Source organism: Coregonus clupeaformis, unplaced genomic scaffold, assembly GCF_020615455.1.
Source record: "Coregonus clupeaformis isolate EN_2021a unplaced genomic scaffold, ASM2061545v1 scaf1828, whole genome shotgun sequence".
Lineage (NCBI taxonomy): Eukaryota > Metazoa > Chordata > Actinopteri > Salmoniformes > Salmonidae > Coregonus > Coregonus clupeaformis.
Genome location: NW_025535282.1, coordinates 42430 through 70063, shown reverse-complemented (window position 1 = coordinate 70063; position 27634 = coordinate 42430). Strand labels below are relative to the sequence as shown.

Below are 27634 nucleotides of genomic sequence, written 5' to 3'. Positions count from 1 at the left end.
TCAGCTGTGCAACATACCTCATCGTTTTGAGCACCAGTATTGTCCGTATAGCCTCTCCCAACTACATTGGGTAAATGGCACTATTTTGACATATTCTAATAAGACCATGTTGTATATAGTTCATAGTGAGTGATGAGTCCAGAGAAGAGGAGTAGGACTATTACCATCTGGTTAGCACTCTATTTCTCTGACCATTAAGCTTTTCTTCAGCTCATTTAATCAGCTCATCAGATAATATGTAAAGTTATCAATCATACAAGTATAGATACCCAAAGCATTTTGGACATAGTCCTAGTATATTACAATGAACACATTCCTTTGACTTTTATGATCACCACAAAAATATAATTGCAATTGAAAATACTACTGGTTAAAACAAACAAGATAAAACGGTCAGAAAAAACTATCCTTCCCTCTCCCTGTCCCCTCTTCCCACCCTGACAGTTAGCCTTTGAGCAGTCAGCAGGTCCCAGTCAGCAGGGCCCAGTCAGGTCTGCCTGGCCGCTGTGTTATCTCCCAGAAGATGACAGAGGGGGATGGCTTTACCAGGGGGTGGATGGAGGGTGGCGGAGGAGAGGGGGATGGGGGAGAGGTGGAGGATGGTGGAGGAGAGGGGGATGGGGGAGAGGTGGAGGATGGTGGAGGATGCTCCTACTCAGGTCAGAGACTCCTCCAGGTGTTAATGATGATCTGTTGGCTTCCACACAAAGGACCACAGAGGCACAGAGCTACTGTACACCCAGCGCTGGTAATGCTGTCAGGGTACAGTAGTTACATGTCAGAGGGTTAGGACTGGTGATGCTGTCAGGGTACAGTAGTTACATGTCAGAGGGTTAGGACTGGTGATGCTGTCAGGGTACAGTAGTTACATGTCAGAGGATTAGGACTGGTGATGCTGTCAGGGTACAGTAGTTACATGTCAGAGGACTGGTGATGCTGTCAGGGTACAGTAGTTACATGTCAGAGGATTATTTTTTATTTATTTATTTCACCTTTATTTAACGAGGTAAGCCAGTTGAGAACAAGTTCTCATTTACAACTGCGACCTGTTACATGTCAGAGGGTTAGGACTGGTGATGCTGTCAGGGTACAGTAGTTACATGTCAGAGGATTAGGACTGGTGATGCTGTCAGGGTACAGTAGTTACATGTCAGAGGGTTAGGACTGGTGATGCTGTCAGGGTACAGTAGTTACATGTCAGAGGGTTAGGACTGGTGATGCTGTCAGGGTACAGTAGTTACATGTCAGAGGATTAGGACTGGTGATGCTGTCAGGGTACAGTAGTTACATGTCAGAGGGTTAGGACTGGTGATGCTGTCAGGGTACAGTAGTTACATGTCAGAGGATTAGGACTGGTGATGCTGTCAGGGTACAGTAGTTACATGTCAGAGGATTATGACTGGTGATGCTGTCAGGGTACAGTAGTTACATGTCAGAGGACTGGTGATGCTGTCAGGGTACAGTAGTTACATGTCAGAGGACTGGTGATGCTGTCAGGGTACAGTAGTTACATGTCAGAGGGTTAGGAATGGTGATGCTGTCAGGGTACAGTAGTTACATGTCAGAGGGTTAGGACTGGTGATGCTGTCAGGGTACAGTAGTTACATGTCAGAGGATTAGGACTGGTGATGCTGTCAGGGTACAGTAGTTACATGTCAGAGGGTTAGGACTGGTGATGCTGTCAGGGTACAGTAGTTACATGTCAGAGGATTAGGACTGGTGATGCTGTCAGGGTACAGTAGTTACATGTCAGAGGATTAGGACTGGTGATGCTGTCAGGGTACAGTAGTTACATGTCAGAGGATTAGGACTGGTGATGCTGTCAGGGTACAGTAGTTACATGTCAGAGGGTTAGGACTGGTGATGCTGTCAGGGTACAGTAGTTACATGTCAGAGGGTTAGGACTGGTGATGCTGTCAGGGTACAGTAGTTACATGTCAGAGGATTAGGACTGGTGATGCTGTCAGGGTACAGTAGTTACATGTCAGAGGATTAGGACTGGTGATGCTGTCAGGGTACAGTAGTTACATGTCAGAGGACTGGTGATGCTGTCAGGGTACAGTAGTTACATGTCAGAGGGTTAGGACTGGTGATGCTGTCAGGGTACAGTAGTTACATGTCAGAGGGTTAGGACTGGTGATGCTGTCAGGGTACAGTAGTTACATGTCAGAGGATTAGGACTGGTGATGCTGTCAGGGTACAGTAGTTACATGTCAGAGGGTTAGGACTGGTGATGCTGTCAGGGTACAGTAGTTACATGTCAGAGGATTAGGACTGGTGATGCTGTCAGGTACAGTAGTTACATGTCAGAGGGTTAGGACTGGTGATGCTGTCAGGGTACAGTAGTTACATGTCAGAGGGTTAGGACTGGTGATGCTGTCAGGGTACAGTAGTTACATGTCAGAGGGTTAGGACTGGTGATGCTGTCAGGGTACAGTAGTTACATGTCAGAGGATTATGACTGGTGATGCTGTCAGAGTACAGTAGTTACATGTCAGAGGATTAGGACTGGTGATGCTGTCAGGCTACAGTAGTTACATGTCAGAGGGTTAGGATTGGGGATGGGGCTGTGGTCTGGGCTGGGGGCTGAGAGCTGGGGCTGGGGGCTGATGGCTAGGGATGGGGCAAGGGCTGGGGTCTGCGGTTAGAGATGGAGGTTAGGGGCTGGGGGCCGGGAGCTGGGGGCTGTTCAGTCTTCCTCTCAATGCTAATGATTTGGGCTGTTCAGTCTTCCTCTCAATGCTAATGATTTGGGCTGTTCAGTCTTCCTCTCAATGCTTCGTCCCTTCCTGTTCATTTCAACAATTGGGCCAATATCCTCCAAATGCAAAACAAACATATGAAGAGTTCAGACATGGGTTAATGAGCCGTGTTGAGGGTCATGATCGATACAGAAACCAGTCTGAATAATTTGCTGCTTCGCTGCTCTGCTGGCTCATGCCTTCTTTCCTAGGCCCCATCCTAATTTTACTGTGCAACTCATTTTCGTGATCACTTAGCTTTCAATTTAAGGCTTACACACCTGACAGACTCTTTTGTCAAGGTCTGCGACCTGCTGTGTCTTCCCTGACAAAGATCATTTATCAGATCATTTATAAAGATCATTATCATTATAAAGATCATTTATCAGATATTAATGGTTTGCACATCCAGCTGACCTGGCTGTGACTGAATAGTACCTGGGTGACCAGGCTGCTTGAGAAAGATAGTACTGTCCTGGGCACCAGGATGAAGCATATGATGGGCATGGTTCCAGTGTCCATACTTGAGTACCAGTTAGTGAAGCAATGTATTGGTCATGCCTTGTAAATGGTATGCCAGTGTGCCCCAACAAGGCTTGTAAACTGAATGACTGAATTATTCTTGTAGTTGTTAGCCTACACATCAACGTAATAAATGAGTCATTGGATTACGCCGTACTGTGTCATTTTATAAAACTGGTTGTTTGGATCCTGGATGCTGATTGGACGAGCAGCGTTCCGAGCTGTGCTGGATTGGTCGTCACAGACACACCTTTGCCTGCTAACAGTTCCATCTGAAAATGATCACTGCAGCTTCATAAGAATATCATTTAGCATTTAGTTTGGTACAGCGGGAATACATTAACATAATACATGAGTCATTAGATTACACTGTACTGTGTGTCATTATAACTAGCAGGGAGCAGAGAGAGAGAGAGAGTTGACTGGTCAAGTTATCAATCGTGTGACAGGACAGGCAGGGGGCAGGCAGGCAGGCACGAGGCAGGCAGGCAGGGGGCAGGCAGGCAGGAGGCAGGAAGGCAGGGGGCAGGCAGACAGGAAGGGGGCAGACAGGCAGGGGGCAGGCAGGCAGGCAGGGGGCAGGCAGGCAGGGGGCAGGCAGACAGGAAGGGGGCAGACAGGCAGGGGCAGGCAGACAGGAAGGGGGCAGGCAGGCAGGGGGCAGGCAGACAGGATGGGGGCAGGCAGACAGGAAGGGGGCAGGCAGACAGGACATGGGCAGGCAGACAGGAAGGGGGCAGACAGGCAGGGGGCAGGTGGGGGGCAGGGGACAGACAGGGGGTGGGCAGGGGGCAGGAACGGGACAGGGGGCAGACAGGGGGCTGTGACTTAATCTAATATGAAGTGAGAGGATGCAGCAGTGTTGTTGTCACCCTGTAAAGTTGCTGTGGTACAGACATAATACTGTGGTACAACAACACACTAAGTTGCTGTGGTAACGACATATTACTGTGGTACAATAATATACTAAGTTGTTGTGGTAACGACATATTACTGTGGTACAACAACACACTAAGTTGCTGTGGTACAGACATATTATTATGGTACAATAATACACTAAGTTGCTGTGGTAACGACATATTACTGTGGTACAATAATACACCAAGTTGCTGTGGTACAGACATATTACTGTGGTACAATAATACACTAAGTTGCTGTGGTAACGACATATTACTGTGGTACAATAATACACTAAGTTGCTGTTGTACAGACATATTACTGTGTTACAATAATACACTAAGTTGCTGTGGTAACGACATATTACTGTGGTACAATAATATACTAAGTTGCTGTGGTAACGACATATTACTGTGGTACAATAATATACTAAGTTGCTGTGGTAACGACATATTACTGTGGTACAATAATACACTAAGTTGCTGTGGTACAGACATATTACTGTGGTACAATAATACACTAAGTTGCTGTGGTACAGACATATTACTGTGGTACAATAATACACTAAGTTGCTGTGGTACAGACATATTATTGTGGTACAACAACACACTAAGTTGCTGTGGTAACGACATATTACTGTGGTACAATAATACACTAAATTGCTGTGGTACAGACATATTACTGTGGTACAATAATATACTAAGTTGTTGTGGTAACGACATATTACTGTGGTACAACAACACACTAAGTTGCTGTGGTAACGACATATTATTATGGTACAATAATACACTAGTTGCTGTGGTAACGACATATTACTGTGGTACAATAATACACCAAGTTGCTGTGGTACAGACATATTACTGTGGTACAATAATACACTAAGTTGCTGTGGTAACGACATATTACTGTGGTACAATAATATACTAAATTGCTGTGGTAACGACATATTACTGTGGTACAATAATACACTAAGTTGCTGTGGTACAGACATATTACTGTGGTACAATAATACACTAAGTTGCTGTGGTAACGACATATTACTGTGGTACAATAATACACTAAGTTGCTGTGGTACAGACATATTATTGTGGTACAACAACACACTAAGTTGCTGTGGTAACGACATATTACTGTGGTACAATAATACACTAAATTGCTGTGGTACAGACATATTACTGTGGTACAATAATATACTAAGTTGTTGTGGTAACGACATATTACTGTGGTACAACAACACACTAAGTTGCTGTGGTAACGACATATTATTATGGTACAATAATACACTAAGTTGCTGTGGTAACGACATATTACTGTGGTACAATAATACACCAAGTTGCTGTGGTACAGACATATTACTGTGGTACAATAATACACTAAGTTGCTGTGGTAACGACATATTACTGTGGTACAATAATATACTAAATTGCTGTGGTAACGACATATTACTGTGGTACAATAATACACTAAGTTGCTGTGGTACAGACATATTACTGTGGTACAATAATACACTAAGTTGCTGTGGTAACGACATATTACTGTGGTACAATAATACACTAAGTTGCTGTGGTAACGACATATTACTGTGGTACAATAATACACTAAGTTGCTGTGGTACAGACATATTACTGTGGTACAATAAAACACTAAGTTGCTGTGGTACAGACATATTATTGTGGTACAACAACACACTAAGTTGCTGTGGTAACGACATATTACTGTGGTACAATAATACACTAAATTGCTGTGGTACAGACATATTACTGTGGTACAATAATATACTAAGTTGCTGTGGTAACGACATATTACTGTGGTACAACAACACACTAAGTTGCTGTGGTAACGACATATTACTGTGGTACAATAATACACTAAGTTGCTGTGGTACAGACATATTACTGTGGTACAATAATACACTAAGTTGCTGTGGTACAGACATATTACTGTGGTACAACAACACACTAAGTTGCTGTGGTAACGACATATTACTGTGGTACAATAATATACTAAGTTGTTGTGGTAACGACATATTACTGTGGTACAACAACACACTAAGTTGTTGTGGTACAGACATATTATTATGGTACAATAAAACACTAAGTTGCTGTGGTACAGACATATTATTGTGGTACAACAACACACTAAGTTGCTGTGGTAACGACATATTACTGTGGTACAATAATACACTAAATTGCTGTGGTACAGACATATTACTGTGGTACAATAATATACTAAGTTGTTGTGGTAACGACATATTACTGTGGTACAACAACACACTAAGTTGCTGTGGTAACGACATATTATTATGGTACAATAATACACTAAGTTGCTGTGGTAACGACATATTACTGTGGTACAATAATACACCAAGTTGCTGTGGTACAGACATATTACTGTGGTACAATAATACACTAAGTTGCTGTGGTAACGACATATTACTGTGGTACAATAATATACTAAATTGCTGTGGTAACGACATATTACTGTGGTACAATAATACACTAAGTTGCTGTGGTACAGACATATTACTGTGGTACAATAATACACTAAGTTGCTGTGGTAACGACATATTACTGTGGTACAATAATACACTAAGTTGCTGTGGTAACGACATATTACTGTGGTACAATAATACACTAAGTTGCTGTGGTACAGACATATTACTGTGGTACAATAAAACACTAAGTTGCTGTGGTACAGACATATTATTGTGGTACAACAACACACTAAGTTGCTGTGGTAACGACATATTACTGTGGTACAATAATACACTAAATTGCTGTGGTACAGACATATTACTGTGGTACAATAATATACTAAGTTGCTGTGGTAACGACATATTACTGTGGTACAACAACACACTAAGTTGCTGTGGTAACGACATATTACTGTGGTACAATAATACACTAAGTTGCTGTGGTACAGACATATTACTGTGGTACAATAATACACTAAGTTGCTGTGGTACAGACATATTACTGTGGTACAACAACACACTAAGTTGCTGTGGTAACGACATATTACTGTGGTACAATAATATACTAAGTTGTTGTGGTAACGACATATTACTGTGGTACAACAACACACTAAGTTGTTGTGGTACAGACATATTATTATGGTACAATAATACACTAAGTTGCTGTGGTAACGACATATTACTGTGGTACAATAATACACCAAGTTGCTGTGGTAACGACATATTACTGTGGTACAATAATACACTAAGTTGCTGTGGTAACGACATATTACTGTGGTACAATAATACACTAAGTTGCTGTGGTACAGACATATTACTGTGGTACAATAATACACTAAGTTGCTGTGGTAACGACATATTACTGTGGTACAATAATATACTAAATCGCTGTGGTAACGACATATTACTGTGGTACAATAATACACTAAGTTGCTGTGGTACAGACATATTACTGTGGTACAATAATATACTAAGCTGCTGTGGTACAGACATATTACTGTGGTACAATAATACACTAAGTTGCTGTGGTACAGACATATTACTGTGGTACAATAATACACTAAGTTGCTGTGGTACAGACATATTACTGTGGTACAATAATATACTATGTTGCTGTGGTACAGACATATTACTATGGTACAATAATACACTAAGTTGCTGTGGTAACGACATATTACTGTGGTACAATAATATACTAAGTTGCTGTGGTAACGACATATTACTGTGGTACAATAATACACTAAGTTGCTGTGGTACAGACATATTACTGTGGTACAATAATATACTAAGTTGCTGTGGTACAGACATATTCCTGTGGTACAATAATACACTAAGTTGCTGTGGTACAGACATATTCCTGTGGTACAATAATACACTAAGTTGCTGTGGTACAGACATATTACTGTGGTACAATAATACACTAAGTTGCTGTGGTAACGACATATTACTGTGGTACAATAATATACTAAGTTGCTGTGGTACAGACATATTACTGTGGTACAATAATATACTAAGTTGCTGTGGTAACGACATATTACTGTGGTACAATAATACACTAAGTTGCTGTGGTAACGACATATTACTGTGGTACAATAATACACTAAGTTGCTGTGGTAACGACATATTACTGTGGTACAATAATACACTAAGTTGCTGTGGTACAGACATATTACTGTGGTACAATAATACACTAAGTTGCTGTGGTAATGACATATTACTGTAATACAATAATACACTAAGTTGCTGTGGTACAGACATATTACTGTGGTACAATAATACACTAAGTTGCTGTGGTAACGACATATTACTGTGGTACAATAATACACTAAGTTGCTGTGGTACAGACATATTAATGTGGTACAATAATACACTAAGTTGCTGTGGTACAGACATATTACTGTGGTACAATAATACACTAAGTTGCTGTGGTAATGACATATTACTGTAATACAATAATACACTAAGTTGCTGTGGTAAAGACATATTACTGTGGTACAATAATACAGTTCTTGACCAGGGACTTTGTCAGCATGTAACAGCCTCTAGACTTCAGACTTCAGGCTATCAGTGTGTGTGTGTGTGTGTGTGTGTGTGTGTGTGTGTGTGTGTGTGTGTGTGTGTGTGTGTATGTGTGTGAGCACACATGCGTGAGTGTGAGTGTATGGGGGACGAAGGGGGACTGACTAGAAAAGCACATCACTAGCAGAGTGCTCAGTGCATCATATGAGATTGCACCGTGGTTAATACGCTGGGACTGGGATGCCTTTCAAAGCTAAACCAATCTGTTTAACTCAGCAGAAAATAGTGCAGTTAGGTACAATGCTTAACCATCTGAAAGGGACGCACCTTGAGACCCAACCCATTGCTGGCAGCAGCACAGCTGCATTGGGAATTCACGTGGCATTTTAGGATTTTTTACTATCGTTTTAACGGAAACAGATTTTAAAAAATGCTGTTTAAACATTAAGAAAAGAAATACATCTTGTCACATCCCTACAACTGACTCATAAAAACTGTTTGAACAGCCACATCTAGATACTGACTCATATGAACTGTTTAAACAGCCACATCTAGATACTGACTCATATGAAGTGTTTGAACAGCCACATCTAGATACTGACTCATATGAACTGTTTGAACAGCCACATCTAGATACTGACTCATATGAACTGTTTAAACAGCCACATCTAGATACTGACTCATATGAACTGTTTAAACAGCCACATCTAGATACTGACTCATTTAAACTGTTTAAACAGCCACATCTAGATACTGAATCATATGAAGTGTTTGAACAGCCACATCTAGATACTGAATCATATGAAGTGTTTGAACAGCCACATCTAGATACTGACTCATATTAAGTGTTTAACCCATAAGAGTCTAAGCCCTGTCTAGGCCAGGGGAGGAGGTTCTACTAAGCTATATTAAATGGTTTTAAGAAGGTCATACCAAGGATAATTTTGCTATTTGATTTTTAATTTTAAGAAGCCTTGAAGTATTAAAAAAACAGATGAATGTTATTTGGCCTTACTGCTATTAGCCCATACAAATGCATTGCATAATTGATTCACTACATGGAACAACAGATAGTCCCCAAAAGTTTGTTCTGAAGTGTCTGTCCTATATCTGAGAGATATAAGAAAGATCAGGGTTTTTATTTTATTTTATTTTTTATGTATTTAACACCTTATTTTTTGGCACTAAACAGTATATACACTACCGTTCAAAAGTTTGGGGTCACTTAGAAATGTCATTTTTTTGAAAGAAAAGCAATTGTTTTGCTCAGAAATCCAGTGTAGACATTGTTAATGTTGTAAATGGCTATTGTAGCTGGAAACGGCTGATTTTTAATGGAATATCTACATAGGCGTACAGAGGCCCATTATCAGCAACCATCAGTCCTGTGTTCCAATGGCAGGTTGTGTTTGCTAATCCAAGTTTATCATTTTAAAAGGCTAATTGATCATTAGAAAACCATTTTCCATTCATGTTAGCACAGCTGAAAACTGTTGTGCTGATTAAATAAGCAATACAATTGGCCTTCTTGAGACTAGTTGAGTATCTGGAGCATCAGCAATTGTGGGTTTGATTACAGGCTCAAAATGGACAGAAACAAATAACTTTCTTCTGAAACTCGTCAGTCTATTCTTGTTCTGAGAAATGAAGGCTATTCCATGCGAGAAATTGCCAAGAAACTGAAGATATCGTACAACGCTGTGTACAACTCCCTTCACAGAACAGCGCAAACTGGCTCTAACCAGAATAGAAAGAGGAGTGGGAGGCACCCGGTGCATAACTGAGCAAGAGGACAAATACATTAGAGTGTCTAGTTTGAGAAACAGAGGCCTCACAGGTCCTCAACTGGCAGCTTCATTAAATAGTACCCGCAGAACACCAGTCTCAACGTCAACAGTGAAGAGGCGACTCCGGGATGCTGACCTTCTAGGCAGAGTTGCAAAGAAAAAGCCATATATCAGACTGGCCAATAAAAAGAAAAGATTAAGATGGGCAAAAGAACACAGACACTAGACAGAGGAAGATTGGAAAAAAAGTGTTATGGACAGACAAATCAAAGTTTGAGGTGTTCGGATCACAAAGAAGAACATTTGTGAGACGCAGACCAAATGAAAAGATGCTGGAGGAGTGCTTGATGCCATCAGTCAAGCATGGTGGAGGCAATGTGATGGTCTGGGGTGCTTTGGTGGTGTTAAAGTGGGAGATTTGTACAGGGTAAAAGGGATCTTGAAGAAGGAAGGCTCTCACTCCATTTTGCAACAACATGCCATACCCTGTGGACGGCACTTGATTGGAGCCAATTTCCTCCTACAACAGGACAATGACCCAAAGCACAGCTCCAAACTATGCAATAACTATTTAGAGAAGAAGCAGTCAGCTGGTATTCTGTCTATAATGGAGTGGCCAGCACAGTCCCCGGATCTCAACCCTATTGAGCTGTTGTGGGAGCAGCTTGAACGTATGGTACGTAAGAAGTGCCCATCAAGCCAATCCAACTTGTGGGAGGTGCTTCAGGAAGCATGGGGTGAAATCTCTTCAGATTACCTCAACAAATTGACAACTAGAATGCCAAAGGTCTGCAAGGCTGTAACTGCAGCAAATTGAGGATTCTTTGACGAAAGCAAAGTTTGAAGGACACAATTATTATTTCAATTAAATATCATTATTTCTAACCTTGTCAATGACTACATTTCCTATTCATTTTGATATATTTCCTATTCAAACTCATTTCATGTATGTTTTCATGGAAAACAAGGACATTTCTAAGTGACCCCAAACTTTTGAACGGTAGTGTACTTCCATTTGTTTTTTCAACTGGTACCGGGGGACCTTCAGACGAGTCTTGTGAGGCCTAGAGCAAAATAACCGACATGTACGTGTTCGAGAGAGTCTCAACTCTCCATAAAGGGCTCATAATAGTTTTATAGGCCAAATCGTTCGGACGCTACAGACGATTTTGTGAGAAGACTGATTTTCAGGATGTCTCATGGTCTGACAAACACTGCTCTAGCTCGGTCCCCCTTCACCGCAGATGCGGAAGTGCGACATAGGCGGATGCGGTGGATTGAGACGCATCCAATACAAAGCTATCTCTAGCTTAAACTGACAGATTTTTATGGGGATTTTTTTTATTATGCTAATTACATTTCCGCGGAGGCGCGAACATCGACCTTTGGCAGTTAAACAGCCACATCTATACTGAACAAAAATATAAACACAACATGTAAAGTGTTGGTCCCATGTTTCATGAGCTGAAATTAAAGATCCCAGAAATGTTCCATATGCACTAAAAGCTTCTCTCTCATCCCTGTTAGTGAGCATTCCTCCTTTGCCAAGATAATCCATCCACCTGACAGGTGTGGCATATCAAGAAGCTGATTAAACAGCATGATCATTACACAGGTGCACCTTGTGCTGGGGACAATAAAAGGCCACTCTAAAATGTGCAGTTTTGTCACACAACACAATGCCACAGATGTCTCAAGTTTTGAGGAAGAGTGCAATTGGCATGCTGACTGCAGGAATGTCCACCAGAACTGTTGCCAGAGAATTGAATGTTCATTTCTCTAACATAAGAAAGTCGTTCTATGTAGTACCATGTATTACTATGTCGTAGTACTATGTTCTATGTAGTACCATGTATTACTATGTCCTAGTACTATGTAGTACTATGTATTACTATGTCCTAGTACTATGTAGTACCATGTATTACTATGTCAAAGTATTCTGTTCTATGTAGTACCATGTATTACTATGTCCTAGTACTATGTTCTATGTAGTACCATGTATTACTATGTCCTAGTACTATGTAGTACCATGTATTACTATGTCATAGTATTATGTTCTATGTAGTACCATGTATTACTATGTCCTAGTACTATGTTCTATGTAGTACCATGTATTACTATGTCCTAGTACTATGTTCTATGTAGTACCATGTATTACTATGTCCTAGTACTATGTTCTATGTAGTACCATGTATTACAATGTCCTAGTACTATGTTCTATGTAGTACCATGTATACCAAACAAAAATATAAACGCAACATGTAAAGTGTTGATCTCATGTTTCATGAGCTGAAATAAAAGATGGCTGACATTTTCCATATGCACTAAAAGCTTATTTCTCTAAAATGTTGTGCACAAATTTGTTTCCATCCCTGTTAGTGAGCATTTCTCCTTTGCCAAGATAATCCATCCACCTGACAGGTGTGGCATATCAAGAAGCATGATCATTACACAGGTGCACCTTGTGCTGGGGACAATAAAAGGCCACTAAAATGTGCAGTTTTGTCACACAACACAATAACACAGATGTGTCAAGTTTTGAGGGAGCGTGCAATTAGCATGCTGACTGCAGGAACCAAAGCTATTGCCAGATAATTAAATGTTAATTTCTCTATCATAAGCCGCCTCCAACGTCGTTTGAGAGAATTTGGCAGTATGTCCAACCGGCCTCACAACCGCAGACCACGTGTAACCACGCCAGCCCAGGACCTCCACATCCAGCTTCTTCACCTGCGGGATTGTCTGAGACCAGCCACCCAGACAGCTGATGAATCTGAGGAGTATTTCTGTCTGTAATAAAGCCCTTTTGTGGGGAAAAACTCATTCTGATTGGCTGGGCCTGGCTCCCAAGTGCGTGGGCCTATGCCCTCCCAGGTAAATTAGAAATTCTGTTTTTTCCTGGGACCCAAGCTTATGAAAACATTGTTATATGTCATTGCCCTTGATACCTAAAACACATACAACATACAAAAATAACAATTAAATGAAATACCCATATAAACAGCTATTCATGTTTATTTTTCCCCATTAAAAACACTCTTACATATCTGTCTAGGTTGGAACTGTTGCTGTTAAAATACCATAAATCATTTTCATTCTGAACTGGAAATAAACTGATTGAAGCAAGATGCTTTTTCATTAATATTATTAATTAATTAATATGCCATTTAGCAGACGCTTTTATCCAAAGCGACTTACAGTCATGTGCGCATACATTTTTACGTATGGGTGGTCCCGGGGATCGAACCCACTACCCTGGCGTTACAAGCGCCATGCTCTACCAAATTGAGCTACAGAGGACCACACAGCCCTAATGAGGCATCACACAGATGTAGACCAGAAAACACACACACACACACACACACACACACACACACACACACACAAGGACACAGCCCTAATGAGAGGTGTGTGACTGGATGAAGTTTTAAACAAGCAGGTCTATTCTGGGCTCAGTTGTTGACAGTGCAACGCTGAGGTCATGCTCATCATTGAGTTTGTTTCTGTACTTGTTTTTTTTAAGTACGCCAGAGTTGAGAACCCTGACTCACCTAGGTCTGTGGTGCCAAACTGGATCAGAACATCCACTGCTTGCTCCGTCAGGCAGGAGACCGCTTCCTGCTGTTGATGAGCAACCCAGAACCGTGTGAGTGTGATTGCCTCAAAAAGCATCTTGCTTCAATCAGTTTATTCCAGTTCAGAATAAAACGTATTACTTGTATTTTAACATCAACAGTTCCCAACCAGACTTGTTTTCGACAATCATTTCTACAGTAAAATGTACAGTAGGCCTGATCATGTTTCGTCTCTATGGGGGTGCCACAGGGTTCAATTCTTGGGCCGACTCTTTTCTCTGTGTATATCAATGACGTCGCTCTTGCTGCTGGTGACTCTCAGATCCACCTCTACGCAGACGACACCATTTTGTATACATCTGGCCCTTCATTGGACACTGTGTTAACAAACCTCCAAACGAGCTTCAATTCCATACAACACTCCTTCAGTAGCCTCCAACTGCTCTTAAACACTAGTAAAACTAAATGCATGCTCTTCAACCGAACGCTGCTTGCACCCGCCCACCCGACTAGAATCACTACTCTAGACGGGTCTGACCTAGAGTATGTGGACAACTACAAATATCTAGGTGTCTGGTTAGACTGTAAACTCTCCTTCCAGACTCACATTAAGAATCTCCAATCCAAAGTTAAATCTAGAATCGGTTTCCTATTTCGCAACAAAGCCTCCTTCACTCATGCTGCCAAACATGCCCTCGTAAAACTGACTATCCTACCGATCCTTGACTTCGGCGATGTCATTTACAAAATAGCCTCCTACACTCTGCTCAGCAAATTGGATGTTGTCTATCACAGTGCCATCCGTTTTGTCTCCAAAGCCCCATATAATACCCACCACTGTGACCTGTACGCTCTTGTTGGCTGGTCCTCACTACATATTCGTCGCCAAACCCACTGGCTCCAGGCCATCTATAAATCACTGCTAGGCAAATCCCCGCCTTATCTTAGCTCATTGGTCACCATAGCAACACCCACCCGTAGTCTGCGCTCCAGCGGGTATATCTCACTGGTCATCCCCAAAGCCAACACCTCCTTTGGCCGCAATTCCTTCCAGTTCTCTGCTGCCAATGACTGGAACAAATTGCAAAAATCTCTGAAGCTGGAGACACTTATCTCCCTCACTAACTTTAAGCATCAGTTGTCAGAGCACCTTACCGATCACTGCACCTGTACACAGCCCATCTGAAATTAGCCCGCCCAACTACCTCATCCCTATATTGTTATTTATTTTGCTCATTTGTACCCCAGTATCTCTATTTGCACACCATCTCTTGCACATCATTCCAGTGTTATTACTAAATTGTAATTATTTTGCACTATAGCCTATTTTATTGCCTTACCTCCATAACTTGCTAAATTTGCACACTGTATATTATATGTATTTCTGTTGTATTTTTGACTTTGTTTTGTTTTACCCCATATGTAACTCTGTGTTGTTGTTTTTATCGCACTGCTTTGCTTTATCTTGGCCAGGTCGCAGTTGTAAATGAGAACTTGTTCTCAACTGGTTTACCTGGTTAAATAAAGGTGAAATAAATAAATAAATAAATAAAATCTCCATCTGTACTGTTTGGGTGCCATTTCAGACGCAGTCATGCACTGAGTTAAATTCATTGGCACCCTATTCCCTATATAGTGCACTATTTTTTACCAGAGCCCTATGCACCCTGGTCAAAAGTAGTGCACTATATAGAGTGCATAGGGTGCCATTTCAGACGCAGCCCATACAGTATGTGCCAAAAAGTCTGATCTCAAATCGATAGAGATACATTAACTCATATGAACTGTTTGAACAGCCACATCTAGATACTGACTCATATGAACTGTTTGAACAGCCACATCTAGATACTGACTCATATGAACTGTTTGAACAGCCACATCTAGATACTGACTCATATGAACTGTTTGAACAGCCATATCTAGATACTGACTCATATGAACTGTTTGAACAGCCACATCTAGATAATGACTCATATGAACTGTTTGAACAGCCACATATAGATACTGACTCATATGAACTGTTTGAACAGCCACATCTAGATACTGACTCATATGAACTGTTTGAACAGCCACATCTAGATACTGACTCATATGAACTGCTCATTAATGAGATCGGTGAGGAACTGATGAGTGTGTGAGATAAAATAACTACTGTCACCTTGTGTGTGTGTGTGTGTGTGTTATGAGTGAGATACAAGTCCCCCAGTCAATTACTGTCACCCATAAAGTGTCTCAGAGAAGGAGTGCTGATCTGGGATCAGGTCCCTCCCTGTCCATGTACTCTTATTCATTATTATCTAAAAGGCAGAACTGATCCTAGATCAGCACTCCTACTCGGAGATGCTTTATGAATATGGGCCCTGCACTCTAGCAGATAACCTGCATCTCGTATCTCCCAGATAACCTGCACCTCGTATCTCCCAGATAACCTGCATCTCGTATCTCCCAGATAACCTGCATCTCGTATCTCCCAGATAACCTGCATCTCGTATCTCCCAGATAACCTGCATCTCGTATCTCCCAGATAACCTGCACCTCATATCTCCCAGATAACCTGCATCTCGTATCTCCCAGATAACCTGCATCTCGTATCTCCCAGATAACCTGCATCTCATATCTCCCAGATAACCTGCACCTCATATCTCCCAGATAACCTGCACCTCATATCTCCCAGATAACCTGCACCTCGTATCTCCCAGATAACCTGCATCTCGTATCTCCCAGATAACCTGCATCTCGTATCTCCCAGATAACCTGCATCTCGTATCTCCCAGATAACCTGCATCTCATATCTCCCAGATAACCTGCACCTCATATCTCCCAGATAACCTGCACCTCATATCTCCCAGATAACCTGCATCTCATATCTCCCAGATAACCTGCATCTCGTATCTCCCAGATAACCTGCATCTCGTATCTCCCAGATAACCTGCATCTCGTATCTCCCAGATAACCTGCATCTCGTATCTCCCAGATAACCTGCATCTCGTATCTCCCAGATAACCTGAACCTCATATATCTCCCTGATAACACAGAAACCTAATCAGCTTGTCACCTGAAAACTGTTATTGACCTCTGCAACATTTAAATTCTGACCATTCAGTTCCTCTTTTTTATTATTAATACCTTTCATCTAACATCCATTCCTTTACCGTCTAACATCTGTTCCTTTACCATCTAACATCCATTCATTTCCCATCTAACATCCATTCCTTTACCATCTAACATCCATTCCTTTACCATCCCCCCGTGTAGCTCAGTTGGTAGAGCATGGCGCTTGCAACGCCAGGATTGTGGGTCCGATTCCCACGGGGGGCCAGTATGAAAATGTATGCACTCACTAACTGTAAGTCGCTCTGGATAAGAGTGTCTGCTAAATGACTCAAATGTAAATGTAAATCTAACATCCATTCCTTTACCATCTAACATCAATTCCTTTCCCATCTAACATCCATTCCTTTCCCATCTAACATCCATTCCTTTACCATCTAACATCCATTCCTTTACCATCTAACATCCATTCCTTTACCATCTAACATCCATTCCTTTACCATCTAACATCCATTCCTTTACCATCTAACATCCATTCCTTTACCATCTAACATCCATTCCTTTACCATCTAACATCCATTCCTTTACCATCTAACATCCATTCCTTTACCATCTAACATCCATTCCTTTACCATCTAACATCCATTCCTTTACCATCTAACATCCATTCCTTTACCGTCTAACATACATTCCTTTCCCATCTAACATCCATTCCTTTCCCATCTAACATCCATTCCTTTACCATCTAACATCCATTCCTTTACCATCTAACATCCATTCCTTTACCATCTAACATCCATTCCTTTCCCATCTAACATCCATTCCTTTCCCATCTAACATCCATTCCTTTACAGTCTAACATCCATTCCTTTACCATCTAACATCCATTCCTTTACCATCTAACATCCATTCCTTTACCATCTAACATACATTCCTTTACCATCTAACATCCATTCCTTTACCGTCTAACATACATTCCTTTACCGTCTAACATACATTCCTTTACCATCTAACATACATTCCTTTACCTTCTAACATCCATTCCTTTACCGTCTAACATACATTCCTTTACCATCTAACATACATTCCTTTACCATCTAACATCCATTCCTTTACCATCTAACATCCATTCCTTTCCCATCTAACATCCATTCCTTTACCATCTAACATCCATTCCTTTACCATCTAACATCCATTCCTTTACCATCTAACATCCATTCCTTTACCATCTAACATCCATTCCTTTACCATCTAACATCCATTCCTTTACCATCTAACATCAATTCCTTTCCCTCCTTTTTTCCTTATGTTTTTATTATTAATTGTTTCCATCTAACATCCATTCTTTGAAGTTATACTCGGTTTCACTTGAGTATATATGTATATTTTTTCAATTTTTATAAAAACATTAGATATTTAGAATAATTTATATTAATAAAATGATCAACTGGTAAGGTCTTGAGAGAACTAGAATGAATTCTAAATCCTCTTGCTCAAAGTGCACCGACTCTCAGTTTTATGGTACCAAAGGAATGAGAAAAAGTAACATCTAAGATGATTAATGAATTTAACTCAGTGCATGACTGCGTCTGAAATGGCACCCTATTCCCTATATAGTGCACCATTTTTTACCAGAGCCCTATGCACCCTGGTCAAAAGTAGTGCACTATATAGAGTGCATAGGGTGCCATTTCAGACACAGCCCATACAGTATGTGCCAAAATGTCTGATTTCGCATCGATAGAGATACATTAACTTATGACTCAGCAAATTAGCTTTGCAGCTGAACATCGGCTTATTGGCATCAGTAGAAAAACGTGGTCAATCAGCTGATGTAGAAGATAGGAATACAATGAAAAGGCTATTAGCACAATAGAGGATGGCGTCAGAATGAATATCATGAATATCACAGCCCTGTTTTAATCTGGCTACAATGGGCTTGCAGTAAAGCATTTTTAATTTTTTTATTTGTCCTTTATTTAACCAGAAAAGACACATTGAGATGAACATCTCTTTTTCAAGTGATCCCTGGCCATCTAACAACACACAGAGACACCTTGCCAACAGGTATAATACGTTATAACATGTTATACACATGTAGGAGCATTTACAATGTCTTATGATAAGGCTTATAATATTATATTAGACATATTATATTATGTATCTCTATGTAGCACATGTTTAACTGATTCAAAATATATTTAGATCAGTATTTAGTCATGATCAGTCATTATAAGGGGGTTCTTACAATGCATTATAACCATATCATAATGCTTTATAACCATATCATAATGCTTCATAACCATATCATAACGCATTCTAACCATATCATAATGCATTATGCCTGTTGGCTCACATGTTATACCTGCTAACCACAGGGTCAGTAGGAGCCCCAGTCAACCCCAGCATGTGTTATACCTGCTAACCACAGGGTCAGTAGGATCCCCAGTCAACCCCAGCATGTGTTATACCTGCTAACCACAGGGTCAGTAGAATCCCCCGTCAACCCCAGCATGTGTTATACCTGCTAACCACAGGGTCAGTAGGAGCCCCAGTCAACCCCAGCATGTGTTATACCTGCTAACCACAGGGTCAGTAGAATCCCCAGTCAACCCCAGCATGTGTTATACCTGCTAACCACAGGGTCAGTAGGATCCCCAGTCAACCCCAGCATGTGTGAGGCTGTGAGCCTCAGAAGCCATAGAAATAGAATTACTACTAGAATGGATAAGGGCAATTCCATGGTAACCGAGTGAAGATGCAAAGTTTGGTAACAGAATGAGGGCACCAACAGCACAAACCGTCATTTTGTTACCAAAATTTACATCTGCACTGTTCTTCAAGTACATTTTCTGTGGAAATTGTTAAAAGTAGTCCTTGTGCATCGAGTTGTATGGTTTGTTTAACTTTGCAATCATTGGTTTTTGTTTGACACACATTTTAAAGTGAAAAGTCTGAGTCTCAGCATTACTCTGTTAACGTGGAATTGCCTATAAGCCCCCTCATGGGTATAGTCAATATGGCTGCCAGTCCACAAATTATGGAAATGTTGACTTGAATGTGGCTTACTGTTCTAGTAATTATATTTCTATAGTACTAACCCTAATCAGTATCCTAGCATGTATACAGGCTTCGGAAGCAGGCTTGGGGTCAATTCCATTTCAATTCCAGTCAATTCAGAAAGTAAACCACATTCCATTTAAAATTCAAAATTTTCCTCATGGAAAAGCATTGAAGAGAATTTGTATTTTTTGTGTACTTTCTGAATTGACTGAAATGTCCATGGAATTGACCCAACCCTGCTCGTAAGACAGTAGATCTAGCCAGTAGCCAGTATGTGTGCAAGCCAGGGAAGACCAGAGGGACCAGCTCACTCTTAGAAAAAAGGGGTTCCAAAAGGGTTCTGCGACTGTCCCCATAGGATAACCCTTTTTGGTTCCAGGTAGAACTCTTTTGGGTTCCATGTAAAACCCTCTGTGGAAAGGGTTCTACATGGAACCCAAAGGGTTAAACCTGGAACCAAAAAGGGTTCTCCTATGGGGACAACCAAATAATTGTTTTTGGTTCTAGATAGCACCTTTTCTTCTAAGAGAGTACAGCGAGGGATGTGTCAGGTATCATTAAAGTTCTGATTCCTCTCTCTCTCTAGCTGAGAGGAGAAACTCTGCCCTCCCCCTCCAGCCTCTCTCCCATCTCCAGGGTCTCAGTATCTCTATTGCTGTCAACTTCTAAAGGTTTGCAGTAGTGGAGGTGGTGGTGTGGGGGGGATGGGGAGTCTGACAGCAGAGTAGCAGGGTGGGAGGTGGGGATGGAGGGGTTAGACACAGAATCTGGCATCTGCGTTGTGAGTAGCAAGTCATCCTCTCATTTGTAGTGAGGGTTAAAGGTGATCATCAGCTTTGGGATGATCAACGCCAAGCTGCTCGTATGGATCCTTTCATTAAACGCACTATGAATAATTTAGATCCTTTATAATACACCTCTCTCTCTCTCTCTCTCTCTCTCTCTCTCTCTCTCTCTCTCTCTCTCTCTCTCTCTCTCTCTCTCTCTCTCTCTCTCTCTCTCTCTCTCTCTCTCTCTCTCTCTCTCTCTCTCTCTCTCTCTCTCTCTCTCTCTCTCTCTCTCTCTCTCTCTCTCTCTCTCTCTCTCTCTCTCTCTCTCTCTCTCTCTCTCTCTCTCCCTCCTCCCTTCTCTCCCCTCTCCCCTCTCCCCTCTCCCTCTCTCTCTCTCTCTCTCTCTCTCTCTCTCTCTCAAATAAGAAGTGATCCCAAGAAGGACTGTATGCTACAGAGAGCACTACTGAGACAGTGTGGAGGCCTCGGAGAGTTACAGTATATCCTTTTCACATGACTGAGCCTAACCAAGCCAAGCTGTACTGTGCTGATTTGGTTACGGATCCACCACCTTAGTTGTTGGAAAACATGCAGGAATGGACAATGTGAAAGGAAAACATTAGAGCCAACACAGTAGGCCTACAGTTTGAGAGGCGTGATAGTGTGAAAAGGGTGAAATAGGTATTAGAAGCCTACCTTTCTCACAGAGGAACCCAGAGAAATGTTCATCCTAGCAGCATACCACGTAGAAAGCATGCCCAATACACAGGGCTCTAAATTAAAACATGTAATTGGTAGCACTGGTTCTCCTAACTCAAAAAAGTTAGGAGCACCACATCAAATTTAGGAGCACCAGAAAAACAGATGTTTTAATTGATTGAGATACAGCCTACATTGGACCTATGTGAAGGAAGAAAATATAACTTCTCCTTTCTTTCTGTGCCACCAAATGTTTGCATTTACTGGTAAAGTTACCAGGTCGTTAGGGCGATATGGGCGATTTTTCAACCAAATATTGCGATTTGACTTGCGATATAGATCAAAACACTTGGGTGAACTGTTGGAATCATAGACATAGAATGATCATTGTAATTCTATGGTAGGTGTTGTTTGGCATGAAAACAAATGAAAAAGCCAGGTAGGAGTTATGACAGAGAAGGAACCAAAGTGTTTGTCAGTGCAAAACACAAGTTAGTTAGTTAAGGTAGCTAGTTAGTGATTAGCATTAGCGATTAGCATTATGTTAGGCACATGCTAGCTACCTTAACTAACTAACTTGCGTTTTGCACAGAGCAAGATACACCAAATAATAGTATAATATAGAAAACATCTGGATTCATATTTAGAAGCAATGTGGAAAGCAGCATCGTTGTAGTTTTGGTAGAGTGGATAGATTGACAGCACGCTGACAGAATAAACAGCGTGGAGGAACTGTGTGCTGCCTGCCTGAGTGACAGGGGTGGGGCTTGTTGTGTCTGGCCCGGGAACTGGAAGCAAGCAGCCGCGGCGGGAGAGAGAGGACTCTATGGCACTCGGAGGCTGCGGTAAAGCGAAGCTTAATCATTACAACAATTATTATCTGGGTGATTTTAATTCTAGGCGCACTGGTGATCCCAAATAACATTTCCAGGTCGCACAGCAACATATTTAGGAGCATATGCGACCATAGTGGTCGCACTTTAGAGCCCTGCCAATACACTGTTTTATTCTAAGTGGTATGCTGCCTAGTGTAAATAGTGTGTAACAGAACCATAGATATCTACCTTTCTCACAGAGGCGTCCAGTGAAGTGTAGGGGGCAGTCGCAGTAGAAGGACAGAGCTCCACTGGGCCTCCGCAGCTCATGGCAGGTCCCACCGTTACGACAGAGGGCGGCATGGCAGACTGGTGGTGGTGGTGGCTGGGTGGGAGCTGTTGGTGACTGGGTAGGGGCTGGTGGTGGGGAATGGGTAGGAACTGGTTGCCAGGGCCAGGTAAGGGCTGTTTGCCAGGGCTGGGTAGGAGCTGGCAGTGGTGGCCGAGGCTGGGTAGGGGCTGGTTGCCCGGGCTGGGCAGGAACTGGTTGCCAGGGACGGGTAGGAGCAGGTTGCCAGGGAGGGGTAGGAACTGGACCTGGTTGCCAGGGCCGGGTAGGGGCTGGTTGCCAGGGACGGGTAGGACCTGGACTTTGTTGCCAGGGACGGGTAGGAGCTGGTTGCCAGGGGCGGGTAGGGGCTGGTTGCCAGGGGCGGGTAGGGGCTGGTTGCCAGGGACGGGTAGGACCTGGACTTTGTTGCCAGGGACGGGTAGGAGCCGGTTGCCAGGGGCGGGTAGGGGCTGGTTGCCAGGGACGGGTAGGACCTGGACTTTGTTGCCAGGGACGGGTAGGAGCCGGTTGCCAGGGGCGGGTAGGACCTGGACTTTGTTGCCAGGGACGGGTAGGAGCCGGTTGCCAGGGGCGGGTAGGGGCTGGTTGCCAGGGGCGGGTAGGACCTGGACTTTGTTGCCAGGGACGGGTAGGAACTGAACTTGGTTGCCAGGGGCGTATAGGAGCCGGTTGCCAGGGGCGGGTAGGAGCCGGTTGCCAGGGGCGGGTAGGAGCCGGTTGCCAGGGGCGGGTAGGAGCCGGTTGCCAGGGGCGGGTAGGAGCCGGTTGCCAGGGGCGGGTAGGAGCCAGTGGCGGTCGGGATGGTGGTGGCTGGGTCCATACAGATGTGTTGACTCCTGCTGAATCTTGACCTCTCAGAGTGGTGGCAGATTGGGTGGTCCATTCGGATGTGTTGACTCTGGGAGTGGTAGTGGTGGATCTGGTGGTCCAATCATATGGACTTCTGGTGAAGGCTTGTGGGGTACCAGGTGGGGCCCATCGAGACCTGGAATAGTATTAATAGAGTACAATAACTCACCAAAAGAAAGGAACACTTTACATGAAGTATACTTTATAAAGGACTCTAACTCTAAGTAGGTTAGAAACTGTTCATTATTCGTTTATAGATAGTTTATACATCTGCAATAAACGTGCTTGTCTCTTAGCCGCTTGCCAAGGAATACTGAGCTTAAGACTGCACTGGCAGTATTAACAGTAATACTCCATATCTGTACATATCTTCATGTAAAGTGTTACCAGAAAATCAATTGGCATTGACCAGTAGAGAGATAAACAGTTTTGTAAGGGCTCACAAGGTAGCACTCTGTTGAATACAAATATAGATGTAACCCAGTAAATCCATAATGCAGTGTTGTAGTGATCTCACTAAAAACAACCAAGACGACCATTGTCCCGAAAATAGGTATGTGATAAAGCGTGATACACACATTCACACACCTCCTAATTGTCTGTATACAGGCCCTCCATGGTATATTTTAGTCATGCGATGAAGGTCAGGGTTTTCTGCCTCCTAGTAAGAGAGGCATCTTAATACATTCATGGTTTAACTGCAGCGATCCCACAGGAACCTATACAATGGACAGATATTTATGAATCTCAACGTATAGGATGAGTCCCAAATGGCACCCTAGTCCCTACATAGTGCACAAGGGCCCTGGTCAAAAGTAGGCTAGTGCACTAAATAGGGAATATGGTACCATTTGGGATGGTACCCTAATTTAATCCACACACATGCATCAGCAAGGGTTTTTAACAGAGTGTGTGAGTGTGTTTTTATTGATTAGGATCCCCATTAGCCGACGCCAATGGGAACAGCTAGTCTTACTGGGGTCCAACACATAATGAAAAAGACATTACAGACAAAATACTTTACAACTAACATACATTTAAAAACATGAACATGTAGTGTGTGTGTGTGTGCATCTATCAGTTACACATACATGTCAGTATATACACACAACAAGTAGGTCACATGGGGGAGAGGCGTTGTGCCGTGAGGTGTTGCTTTATTTGTTTTTGGAAACCAGGTTTGCTGTTCACTTGCACTATATAAGATGGAAGGGAGTTCCATGCACTCATGGCTCTGTAAAACACCGTATGTTTCCTTGAATTTGTTCTGGACCTGGGAACTGTGAAAAGACCCCTGGTGGCATGTCTGGTGGGGTAAATGTGTGTGTCAGTGGTGTGTGTAAGTTAACTATGCAAACAATTTGGAATTTCAAACACATTGTTATTTTTTTTTTTGTGATGCAGTCAGTCTCTCCTCAACTCTTAGCCAAGAGAGACTGGCATTCATAGTATTTATATTAGCCATCTGATTACAATGAAGAGCAAGACGTGCCGCTCTGTTCTGGACCAGCTGCACCTTAACTAGGTTTTTCTTTGCAGCACTTGACCACATGACTGGACAATAATCAAGATAAGATTAAACTAGGACCTGCAGGACTTGCTTTGTGGAGTGTGGTGTCAAAAAAGCAGAGCATCTCTTTGTGTGTGTTTGTGTGTGTGTGTGTGTGTGTGTGTGTTTGTGTCACAGTGAGTGCAGCAGCCCATCCTATCAACACACTCCAATGAATGTAACACTAAGAACAAGCCTTCAACCAATGGAACACCATTGTTCTACATCACTATGCTCCATTCCATGGCTGTGGTGTTCGGAGAATAGTCGCATCATATCTTGACTGTATCTACAGTTGGTGATACAACTGATAAAGGAATTTACCACAAATGGCCTCCGCTATTACTGCATAACTAAAGACTAGACTATAATGTTATCGCATTTTATATAAGGCTGTGTTAAGGCTATGGCACATACCATTCATTTTTCCCCTCCTGCAATGCTGTATCTCTCCACCCACACACACACCTTGCATATAAACATGCTTTGAGATTGTCAAAAATAATTGACGTCTGTGTGCGTCTGTGTTAGTGTGTATGTGCGTGACGCTTGCATACATGTGCACATATCCCAAGAGAAAAAATAAAGTTATTTCTTTCTTTCAAACAGGAACACTGGAGGACAAATGGGCCCCAAAGAGGGAAATAAATATTATTAAGTCCAGTGACTCTTTGAAAATCTAATTATTTTACCTGCAGTTGTCTACGTTGCTGCCGGCAATGGCACTGGATGTGTAGAATCCCCGCAGCTTATTAATTTCAATTATTTCAATGCAGCCGGTGTAGTTGGAGAAGGGTTGGGCTCCCTTAGGGCGACAGAAACAACACTTTTTTTAGACTGTTGCTTTCAATAAGGTAGGCAACCAGGACACACATCACTGAAAAGTAATATAGAACTGACTGATGTTCTCAACATATTGGAAGGAACCTAATAACCAATCCATCATTTTGTAGGAGTGTCATATTTTAGGCACAAGGCAACTTGTATAAGACAGTCCGTATCGCTATAGAAGTACAAGACCTTCTTTAGAACCTTCTTCATTGAAGACATATGTTACATTATCCTGATATATGTTACATTATCCCTGACATACGTTACATTATCCCTGATATACATTACATTATCCCTGACATACGTTACATTATCCTGATATACGTTACATTATCCCTGACATACGTTACATTATCCTGATATACGTTACATTATCCCTGACATACATTACATTATCCATGACATACGTTGCATTATCCCTGACACGAGCTAATTCAATAACAGACACTCAGGGTTGTACGATGTCATCCTGCAGCTATAGGGTGTGTCCCTAATTACCCCATACCAGCTACATAGTGTACTACTTTTGACAAGGACCCATAGGGCTGTTGTCAAAAGTGGTGCACTATATAGGGAATAGGGTGTTTTACACTAGGCCTAAGAAGAGTACTGGAGCTAATGGTATATAACAGGATTCTATGTATTACAATAGAAGTACCAGAAACTGGGTATTATGTTAAACACCTGGGTGTTCTGTACATGTATGTAGTAAATTATACTCCAAGGAGAGGAGAAGGTTGTGTCAGCGACAAAAGAAAAAGACCATGTAAATTGCCTATAAAAAGTACAAAAATGTACACATTTATTGTTACAAAGTGGGATAAAATTTGATTTGATTGGGATTTGATGGTATAGGGATTAAATTATTTAGTATATCACTGAATAAAGTTGAAGACATCGACATATATTACTACCGGTATGTATTGTCAATAGGTATAGACCTCAGAAACCACACTAACTAACCTGATATGGCAGGTATCGACGAGGCAAGCCTCCTATAAACAGATGGCTTGTTCTCTGTATGGTGAGTCCTGACCAGTAGTTGCTGGGCTGGCTTCTGACTCTCTCATACCCAGACACGACCAGCTCCGCTTCGCATGGCGCCAGGTGTTGTCTGGAACAAACGTTCACAAGAAATGTGTTCACAGGAAATATGTTCACAGGTCATATGTTCACAGGAAATATGTTCACATGAAATATGCTCACAAGAAATACAGATGTTCTCAAATGTTAGCTACACATTTCCAAACCAGACATTTAAAAAACAACTAAACATCATATTGGAATAGTCTCTGTATTATTAGAAAACCAACATTTTAAAAAGGGTTGTCATATGTTTGCTTAATGAATGTAAATATTCTAAACTAATGAAGTTGTTTTACATAAATATCACCGATGGACATTATAAGGCTAAACTGCCTTATTCTAATAGGAGTCTATTTGGCTTGCCTGAGGAGTACACAATTACTTTAAGAGCTAAGCTGTCCTAATGCTTATTTCATGACTGTTTTGCCTCCTTAATATTATCACACACAGAAAACAGGTTGAGCTGAGTGAGACGAGTACTAATGAATAAGACCAGGGTTTCCAAGGATTCTGGGTATACACTATACAGTGGGGAGAACAAGTATTTGATACACT

General features: G+C 41.9%; 1 protein-coding gene across 1 annotated transcript in view; it reads right to left on the bottom strand.

The window, feature by feature from the left end:
- Positions 1-27634, bottom strand: part of LOC123487738 — a gene marked incomplete at its 5' end in the record, with an annotated part of 94777 nt that overhangs the window by 29156 nt on the left and 37987 nt on the right. Inside the window, 2 exons of the mRNA XM_045218822.1 lie at positions 22662-23615; positions 26957-27107. Coding sequence (XP_045074757.1) covers positions 22662-23615; positions 26957-27107 — 1105 coding nt within the window. The remainder of the gene's footprint in view (positions 1-22661; positions 23616-26956; positions 27108-27634) is intronic.